Source organism: Acipenser ruthenus, chromosome 13, assembly GCF_902713425.1.
Source record: "Acipenser ruthenus chromosome 13, fAciRut3.2 maternal haplotype, whole genome shotgun sequence".
Taxonomy (NCBI): domain Eukaryota; kingdom Metazoa; phylum Chordata; class Actinopteri; order Acipenseriformes; family Acipenseridae; genus Acipenser; species Acipenser ruthenus.
This window is the reverse complement of record NC_081201.1, coordinates 39219317-39229939: the sequence shown is the minus strand read 5'-3', so window position 1 is coordinate 39229939 and position 10623 is coordinate 39219317. Positions and strand designations below refer to the sequence as shown.

General features: G+C 38.6%; 1 protein-coding gene across 2 annotated transcripts; it reads right to left on the bottom strand.

Annotated features, from left to right (window-relative positions):
• Positions 1–3874: 3874 nt before the first annotated feature.
• LOC117418589 (pseudouridylate synthase TRUB1-like) lies at positions 3875–10320 on the bottom strand. Of its 2 annotated transcripts, none has more exons than XM_058985388.1 (8): positions 10134–10320; positions 9505–9600; positions 9250–9305; positions 8767–8848; positions 7498–7570; positions 6309–6448; positions 4692–4748; positions 3875–4428 (listed from the first exon to the last, which is right to left on the bottom strand). In XM_058985388.1, the coding sequence occupies exons 1-8, from the start codon at positions 10273–10275 to the stop codon at positions 4205–4207; spliced, it is 870 nt and encodes a 289-aa protein (XP_058841371.1). In that variant the 5' UTR covers positions 10276–10320; the 3' UTR covers positions 3875–4204. The 2 variants fall into 2 exon arrangements, with proteins under 2 accessions (XP_058841371.1, XP_058841372.1); XM_058985389.1 differs by lacking the exon at positions 10134–10320 and adding an exon at positions 9782–10000.
• Between the last annotated feature and the right edge of the window lie 303 nt (positions 10321–10623).

Genomic DNA, 10623 nt, shown 5'->3' with positions numbered 1-10623 from the left:
GCCATCTGTAGTACAGATTCCCTTTTAAGTGTGTGCAAGTATGTTTACAATACTGATAGAGAATGGAATTTCCCTTCTATTTGATACTGCCATTGCAACCCTCTTCTTTCTGTATAATTCAATGCGGTACCGCTGGCTACGATTTGTGAAAATCTTCTTTGACGTATCCTGTCTTCTCATTTCTTCCCAGTCTTTCGTTAACAAACCCCAACAGGTTTTGTTTTTGAAAACGTGTATCATTCTTTTCCTGTGTCTGTGTGTGTAGCTGTTCATCCTTCCTCAGCTTGTCTGCAGAGCTTGGGTGGTGACTGTTTCCTGTTGGTGGGATGCTCAATGGCCCATGCCAGGATTGAGTGAACTTATAACGAACACCAGTTTAGTGGCCCTGTTACAATCCCACATGAGCATGAAACAAGTCATAATGTGCTTGTTTAGCACGTTCACAGGTATGGTTCACACCTCTTGCACCATTAACTTCATACTTTACAACCTCTTTCAAAAAGCTGGAACCCATAACGTTAAACTTTTTTTTACGCTTTTTCTTCTTTCTGAAATAAGCAGCTTCTAATGTTAATGTACACACTGGCTTGATTGTGACTGCAATAATAATGCATTGTGCCCATCAGTAAAAACTTTAAATATCAGACACACCTGCTGTGTTTTTTCCACCTCTAAATCCCATTCTTAAACCACGGTGAAACATTGTAAAGCATGTTCTTACAGTCAGCTTTTGTACGAAAACATATTTACAAACATGCACTAGTAAAATGCAATTCATTTGGACATTATGATCCTCCGCTGGGCATGCATATCCCTGGCGGTGGTCTCTCCATACTGTTGCACTTTAGAGTTTTGCACACAGAGTGAAGCACTTGCTCCGTTGTGATGAAACGTGCTGCTGACATTCAAGTGCAATTTAGTCTTGGGTTTATGGAAGTTGTCTCTGACTGCTTGTCACACTTACATTTTTACATATCCAGAAAACCACTTGTCCTTACTGTTGGAGGACATTCTTTAGTACAGGATATTAGGAGTATCAGAATGTGCCGGTAGAGTGCAATGAACCACCTGTCTGCATGTGTAACGTGTGCATACAGAGGGTGTGGGTCGGGGTGCTCTGCTTCTTCATGTTAATGTGTTTTAATTGTGTATTTCCAGCCGTGACGGAGGAGGTATGTCACTGACAGGTCTTTCTTCTTTCAATGTTATTGCATGAGGAAGTCTAACTACCCCTGCAGGAGTTAAAACTCTCCCAGCTCTGACAGCCCTTTGCTGTAACCCCAATGTTGAATACAGAATGCTCCCTGTTTCACACTGGGAATGCAGTTTCTTTTTGATTATGTATCAGTAAGAGTTCCATTACCCTCTCGTGTACAGGCTTGTGCATCAGCATTGTTCTTTTCACCACAGTGGGACTCTAGCTACAGGGGCACGGTTGCAAGGGAGTACTCCCTGCTGCTTGTCATTTTATTAGCCATATTCAATCATTTTCAAAGGAAGCATGTCACTGCAAGGAAAGGGCAGTAGGTGCAGGTCCCAGGATTGTGTCTGCAGCAATAAAATCAATTCTGAAATGTCAGAACTCAGCTTATTCCCAATATATGAAATTGTGTATGGCTGCCTTTGTTCAAGAGATATCCCGTCCTCTAAACACAAACAAGAGGCCCTTGCTCTCTCAAGCTCAACCTAATGTGTGCTGTGAACGAGTGAACAAAAGGGCACAATTAGACTGAAGAAGTACAGAAGCAAATATTGCAAGAAAGTGTGAACAGAATATTTTAGACACTCATGGTGCTAGTGGCATGTTTTAATAAGCAGACTCGTTCTCGGGGCATGACCGTGTTTTTGGAACTGCTATCCTGATTCATGATGTAATTAAAAACAGACTGAAGGCGTCAAGGGCGAGTGCGGGTAATGTTTTTTTCTGGAAGTATTCTATAATGCTGGAAATAGACACAAAAGACAAGGCGGCATGGGAGATTTATACCCATACCTGCCAAGGATATGAATCACAATCAGGCAAGTGCTCCCCAAGGGAAAGCCTGGCATTGCTGGCTCAGCCAATCACATGTTAGTATCTACATTCACTATGTGTGGAATAACTCCTTGCAACTCATTTCCTTGCACAGTTTAGTCACATGCATATACAGTAAGCTGATCACAGTATACAGTATATCCCTCCATAACCAGCTTGTCACAAGCCAGAACTCATAAACAGGGTGTTTCAAGAAGATATTCACATACAGAACCATCCACACACAACTGTGACCAAAAGATAGTTATATCAGTTTACACGTGGTACATCACTGCAAGGAATTATAACAGCATCATCTGTGATGCAACATTATTTGATTATAGATAGATAGAGGAGTTTCCAAATACACTTCTAAAAAAATCTTTTTATTTAAAAAAGTCTCTGATGTGTGGATGGAATTTTTTCTTTGTTAGCTATAATTACTTGGTGAAACCCCAAAAGGGTAATCATTTTAATTTGCTAAAAATAGGTCTTTTATTATTTATTTTAGGATGGGCGTTCCACCGCGCTAAAAGCCTCTATTGTCAGACAATGGTCAAATGATCCTTTATATCACCGTGCAGTTTTTAAACAGAGTACGGAAAACATTTTCTGTTTGACAGAATAAGAGCCACAGGAAGGACTTCAGAGAGGAGTATCAGATTGATTCTCTGGATAATTAGACTAATAATATCCCGACCAAAGACAGAGAACTCACAGGATTAAAACATTTCCTCAGCACGACACAGAACTGTCAGCTTTACAAATTGTACAACTAAATGACCATCCACAATACAACCACTATAAGAGACTCAGAAGAAATAAGAGCTGCTTTAGAACAGCAGAGCAGAGGTGCTTTATAGTCATCAGAGATTAATATTAGGGGTTCAGATAATGAGGACAGGTTACTCCTTGCTGAAGTCAAAAGTTGGTGATAAGGGAGGCAAGGCAAACAAACAATCAATCAATCCAGATTTTCGATAGCGCCTTTCATAGTGGACCACCATCACAAAGCTCTTTAGAAGACAGTGAGGAACAATGCATAATTAAATACAAACAGTAAAAAACGATGCAAATACATTAAATACAGGCATAACACAGGGTTACCTTGTGATTCGGATGATATTTTAATTCAATCACGTCTTGCCCTGTAACACCTGTAAGTCGCCTTGGATAAAGGTGTCTGCCAAATAAACTAATAAAGCAAGGCCCACAAGCCTGAATGTATTACAAGGGTCGAGCAGTTCTGATGGTGTCAGCTGAATGACTGTGCAGTGCCAGCAGTTACATGTTTCTGATAATAAAGTCGACAAAGGATGCCTGCAGACGATGCTCATTACAGTCCAATCCAAATCTCAGAGCCTTGCTTCTGTACTTCATCATTCAGGTGCCACAGCATGCCAGCAGGAGTGTTTCAGTTCCAACAACAGAAAATGTATAAAAGGCCTTAAAGTTGAACAAATCTGAAGCCTAACACATATGGGACAATATTTAAGAAAAGCTTTGCCATCAGATAAGGGTACAAAACAGTCAGGCTTTCTTTCTATTTATTAACATGGGGGCTTCTGTTCCTGAAAGGTGATAAGGCAGCATTCACACCAGGAATATTTACAAGACCCATGCGATGCAGCAGGGGAAGGCATGCTCAAACAATCAGCCCGAGTCAGGGAGCCTGTGCCTGAGATATTGATCTCACAGCCACACCTCTGAATAAGTATCAGTGTGGCAATAAAACAAGCAAATAGTTAATAACCCCTCATCACGCATAAACCTACTCATTTCCATGTGCAGCTATACAACAAACTCTGTAATATCTCATTACAGCTTAAACACTCACCCTAATCACACAACAATGCAATATACTAGCGGTAGTGTTGGCTTTGTTTTGCTCTCCTGCCAAAATAGAATAGCAGAGCGCCAAGAATATACGTCAACGCTGTACAGTAGGTAATGGCTGCGCTATACATCAGCCATGGCTAAAGCTGGCCCTTCCAGCCCTGGTCTTTGTTCCAACCTTGTTCTGAATTGTTTAATTGAACCAATTCTAATTCTAGTAATGCAGAAGATGGTAGCAAAGCTGTGTAAAATATGAGAAATATCATTAGGTTTTAATTGACCTGCAGGGGCCCTAACAAGCGAGTGCAGAGATTCACTCAACACAGTATGGGACTGCCAGAGCAGTAGTTTAACTCAGGACTCCTCTTCAACAGCTTGTGAGTCTTTGCTGGGCTGATCCGAGTCTGTCTTCAGTCTCTTCGAGTCTGGCTCTGTTGGGAAGAGGCACATACAGTCCTGTATGGACTGAGCGATGGCATCGATGGTCCACTTGTCCTCGTGAAGCACGTGCTCCTGCAGTGTGAAAGGACCCTGCTTGGTTCTGATCAAATCCTTCACATGGGCACAAGTGGAAAGGTCTAAAATCAAATTGAAAAAAAGGCATTTAACTGCAGTAGCAAAGTAAAAGGCAATGCTATTATAAATAACCAACTCCCTAAACTTGTTTATTAGAAAAGAACTTTCCATGAAGTATAGAATAAACATTTCCCATCCCGTCTTGCTCTTGATGAATTCTAAGATCCTAAATGCTGGCATACTTACTTATTAAGCTCTATACAGTGAAAGTGCTGTTCAGCTGGTTGTCTTCTCTCAAGCTTGAACAGTAGTCTAGAAACCTTACCTTTACCAACATCATTGACCAAGCTCCTGATGTAAAAGCCTCCACCACACTCAACATCTGAAACATAAATATTGCCTTGTTTTATCACTGTACTTGTATCTAATTGCACACAGCCATAGAACTGTGAACTCGAAAAACACATTCAAACCTCTTCTAAAATATTCATAGGCTGCAACATGCATTATTCATTACCTTGTGCTAGTATTTCTATATGCAAGATGTTTTATGTATTCAATTAAATCATATGTAATATTTATTTATTCGGTTCACAGGATTATCCCAAAAAAGTACAGCACATATGTATTATGAAAAGAGCAGTTGGTACTCAGAAGAAGGTCACTTCTAATATAATGTTCATTATTCAGCCGTAAAAAAAAACACCTGCAAGTCTGGGCAGGAACATACAACGTAAACGTCTCATTAAAAATATCTCACTAAAGTGTTTTTCCTAAATCTTGAAAAAAATAAATATATTTTTAACTAGAGGAAATACCTCCCCCCCTGAAGATCAGAAAAATTTAGACTCAGCATTCTTATCTTTTATTGAACTGTCCCTGTGTGTTCTTGCTCATAAAAAAGGGTAATTTCATACAGTGGTTTTTGTCACAATTGGGTCGACAGGGACCAAATAACAGTTAAAGATCCTCGCTGGAGAATAAACGTTAAATTATTTTAATCTAAACACAATTTCTATTTGCAAATCTTTTCACCCCAATTCCTCTAAGGGTTTGTCTTGTATTATGAAATATACAGCTGTCCTTCCCTTGGAGTCAGAAAGCCAATTATGCCATTCAATTGTCAAGCTTAGCTGGCAGTAGATATTTTACTAATTTACCAGCAGAATTCTATATATTTTAATGGTATTTTAATAGCCACACCCCTCACAGAAAGTCTTACATTTGCATCCAATTTGAATGAGACTCATGCATGGTCTTTTGTGTGCAGGCAGCTGTGTTATGTCTGATGCAGGAAAGGATTTTTTAATATATAGTAGACCGGGAAATTGACGTGATACAGCCATTTGATATCACTTTGTATCAGCTTCTGATAATCACATGGCTTGAACTGTATCATCTTTGTATCAGAGGGGAATGACTTCACATTCAAATGAGCTGCTTAATTATTCTTGTTTAACGAGATATAGATATCTGTTGTGTATATGAAATCAAATCATTGGAAAATTGTCAAGATAGGCAAATTAGTGATGTCTAATTTAATTGATGACTTTAATAGGCCACATATGCAATTCATTCAAAATAGTAAGAGAAAAGGAACACAACCACAAATGGTCAAATGCATGACTTTTTAGAAGCTGTTTAAGATGCCTAATTAAAGCACAAAGTGGTCTAACATTTTCACACAAGTGCCTAATGTTTCTATATCACTGATTACCGACCGAAAATTGACACTCACACCACGGTTTTCATGCAGGTGATAAGAGTATAGAGCAAGGTGCTGTGCACATACAAGCCGATTAGCCCCTCTTGTGGTTGGTCGCTCTTGCCTCTCGGAGTGGAGATCAGCTTGTATCGTACAGCATCCTAGATGATATTCTATAGAAGTGCGTGCCAGCCTGTGGTTACAGGATCTCCATTGCAGTGACGTACATAAACCTACCAAGAGTAAAGAGGGGAGGCTTGAACTCCTGCAGTGAGATGCTGTACACTGTAACAGGTCTCGCTGGCTTTGCTTCCACTGCATGTCCTTTCTTCAACAACACAGAAAGCCTCTGTCCATCTTTCTTCAGTGCAGAGTACCTGAGGAGCAACACAATACACAAAAATGTTAGGGATTCCGGCATGGTCCAGAATATTTTAAACATTGCAATTATTCAGCACTGACATCAACCATCTTAGGCTACTTAATAGAAGTGTGTGCGTATTAAATTGATTGCAGTCTAATAAACTTTCACACTGAGCTAATATACAAATCAGGACACCGTGCTCATTAATGTCCATAGATACCGTTGAAGTTATACTTCTATTTAAAAAAATAAAATAAATACTGTGAATATTAAAAGGTAAAAATGATTCCCAGACAGGGTCAAAATCCTACGCTTGGTTTATGACCTGCGTGTTAAGATTATGTACAGTAACTAACATTCACTTCACTTGAAAAGAAAGTATACAACATAACACATTTTGTATGAATTTATTTGAATCCAGCACATTCGTTTTCAGGAACAGAGTAACTCTTGTCCTGTGATTGGACCGTGGATTTTGATTTATATTCTCCAAATTGTATGCAAGCTGCATTTTAGTTTTTTTTGGTTGTGTGTGAATACCAACTATTGTACAGAACTGGGCAAAGATGCAAGAAAGAGGGCCAACGTTCTCTGTGCCAACGATAGTACAACCAGCACGTGAAATTATCTTTTTTTAGCATGCCTTTCCTGTAGAATGCTTTCTTTGATATAAAGCACTTTTTTTTTGCTAGTACAGAGGTCACAGACTGAATAATCAGTTATCACATTATTTTTAGTTTGGCGCCAGCGGTTTTCAGTTGAATTAGACTGAAAAACAAAGCACTGAAATCAACTGGATAAGTGGTTACCAGCACAGGTCATTCTTTCTTTTTAGTTTTTAATAGGCATTTGGAATATGATACATCACTACAGATTAAAAGATGATGCTGCTTCCAAGTACTTAATCAGTTCCTTTGATTTGGGTAAATTGGCTGTTTGCACTCAGATCATGTGACAGCAGCACAGGAAGCTCCATTTATTTCTGTGTAATATATGGCATATTATATGGAATCAAATAGAGCTATGTGTTCTTCAGTTCTGCATTACATACAAGCAACTTACAATGGAGGAACTTGCATTATGTTTCCGATGTATTTCTTCAAACTTTCCTCAAATTCCTCCTTTGTTATGTGATCTAAGGGTTAGAAATACAGCAGTGTTGTACACTGCTAAATATACTAATTACGATAACATAATAACCTATATTAGTGTTTACGTCTATGATCAAACCAACTGCTCAAGTTAATGATACTGAAATGTAACACTGTGAGAGGTTTGATCTGCAGGTTTACTGATCAGACTATCAATTGAAGAGCAGTATCATTGAAGAACAGCAACACATATTCGCTGTCAGCTCTGTACATCGAAAATGAATCCTGGATCAGGAAAAAACTAGATCCCTGTTAACAAATTATATTCTACATATTACTAATATTCGGTACACTCGTTTTCTTAGTCTGATTCTATTCCAATACTCTCAAAGCTAGAAACATGCTGATTGTTTTGATTGGTAAGAATGGCTCCACACACAGCGTGCAACGAAGTGCATCTTATAATTAGTGATGGTGCACAGGGCCTGTTTTATGAGGGTAGATTCGCATCACACTTTTCCAGAATAGCTGTAACCTTGTCATGTTGTTGTCTTCTACGAGAGCTTTGTGGAGGCATGACTTTGACGTTGTATATGCTAGTTGTCAGCATGTCCTACAAATTGACAAGCACAGTACCTTACATATAAAAAAAAAAAGGAAAACATGTTTTGTTTAACTGGATAGCAACATGCCAAACTGAAAATCTACACTATCCACATCTGGGTTAAAATAGTCATGGTTATAGAACACAGGCGGTTATTCTCCTTGCCATTATTCTTTTGCATAAGAATTGGAGTGCAGCACAATGCTTTTATATCTGGACAATTTATGATTAAAATCTAGTAACAAACAAAAAGTAGACCCTTTTTTTTCTTTAAATGATATAAATCCAGCAGCTCTCTACGAGGTTTGGGTAAGGAGCAAGCACATTTAACAATAGGGCAAGCAGTAATAATCCTGTCAGTCTGCGCTTCAGTTTCTGCAAGTGATGGCATCAGTCTGAATGAAGTGCATCAGCGACTTTCTTTGAAACTGGACCTCAGAAAAGGTGCACACAGCATTCTACCACAGCGTGAACGCTCTCAAGTCAAGGTTACAGCAATACGAAGATAAATAATACATTTGCAAGGGTAACCTTGGAAGCTCAGTGAAAGCTGGCCATTCTAATTTGAAAAGCAGTCCCCTGAATACCGTGCTGGTTAGGTATTGCATTGGAGATAATACAATATTTCTTTCTTACCATACGCCTTCTCTTCAGTTCCAGTTCCTGTAGCATCCAATGTGTCAGTGGCTTTCCCCAATTCACCAACTGTGGTATATTTCTGTAAAAAATAAAGACAGAGAGGAAGGAGGACAATGACTTCAAAACGATTACTCATTGGGATTAGAAAGTGAACACAAGGGCCCGTATCAATGTAAATAGAATTGAAAGTATTTTTATTTTTTTTTATTTTATAAATCGCTTGTGTTTCAGAAGAAATGAATAAAACAGTAATTAGAAGAATTTACAAATCAAGGATCTCAGTCTCTGTTTTTCTGTGCACACATAGATGTATCCATATTTTCAGTTGTCAGAATTCTACAGATGCAAAGAATGTCGTTGCCCAATGAGGCAGTACATTCAACACTGCACTGCGCTACCATGCTGCTGCCCACAAACAGACATCATGATCAGGGGCGGAGAAGTGCTGTATGTAAAACAATAATATGACACTTTGCTCACCTTTGAACCCGACAGCATATTACCCAGCATCTTGGTTCCTTTCCCGATGCCAACCACTGAAAGACAGGATGAAAAGTGAACAAAACAATCTCACAAACGTTCCTACTATTTTAAACTGTAAATTCATGATAACGAATGCACTGCCTTATTGCTCCTGGGTAAACCTAGGAACACAAAACATGCTGAATCTTAATTGGAAGCACTGTTACTTTACAGTGCAGCAGAGCTCAGGCTCACAAATAAAGATTTTCTCACCAAGCACTCCTGAAGCAGAGTTGTCCAGAGTGCCTCCATGCCCGACCTTGAGAATATGCCTTTTCCTTTTCTTGGGATTCTGTTTCAGACCAGCTTCTGTTTATAAAAATAAATTTTAAAAAAAAGTCTGTATATTACAGCATATATTACAGCAGTCGCATTATAATAATAGATATCTGCACATTTCATTGGAAAATACTCGAAGCTACAGCTGGTACTCATCATCATTCGTTTGATTTATTCCTAACAGTTCAACGGTTCCACTACTGTACCCTACCTCCTGGTGCAGATTCCGTAAAAGCCATTAGGACACCAGTGACTGTACTGTATACGAGTAAGTTGTTTGCATCAATAAAACCCGCAACAAACTTGTAAAATGATTAACTAACAATTAAATAAGCACAAAATATTCGATACGGAATACAGTACAGACAGGCACTCGATTTTTTAATTGTATTATTTTAACAGGGAATAAAACGTTACAGTATACACATGTATTAATATTACACTGTATTATGCATCGTTATAAATGTAGACAGTACAGTATTATCAGTTTTGCATTGCTGTTTATTTCCCCCATAGCATCAGACTCGTGCGCATGCGTGTATCATTTCTCACAGAGAAGGTACCTTGTAACAGTTTTTCTTTTAATGTGTTTAAGACATCAGCTGACGTCGGTCCGGCTTTCTTGTAAATTGCGAACAATCCATTCAGAGACTGCAATCTAGCTGCTTTCTGCACAGTAACACAGCCCCCTACATTACAAGCCATGCTTTCACTAGGTTCATGTGTGTTTAGGTCTGTGATTCCGTCGCAGATGGATGATGAAACCGCTACCGCTTGGAACGCTGGGTATTGCAGTTTGTCGAGTCACAATGTGTCTGATTAATATCAATTGATAAACTATAATACATAGAAATACATATCGAAGCAAAACAGCGGGTTTATACTTAAATAATGCAGCACCATTTTTTTTTTGTTTGTTTGTTTGTATGCTTGTTTTTTTTTAAAATAAAAAAAAAACTTGTGGTGGAAAAAAAAAGCTAAATCTGTCCTTAAAACAATTGTATGTATTGTTTTTTATGGTAAACATGTCTTCTTTTTGTCTCTGAGCTTCCT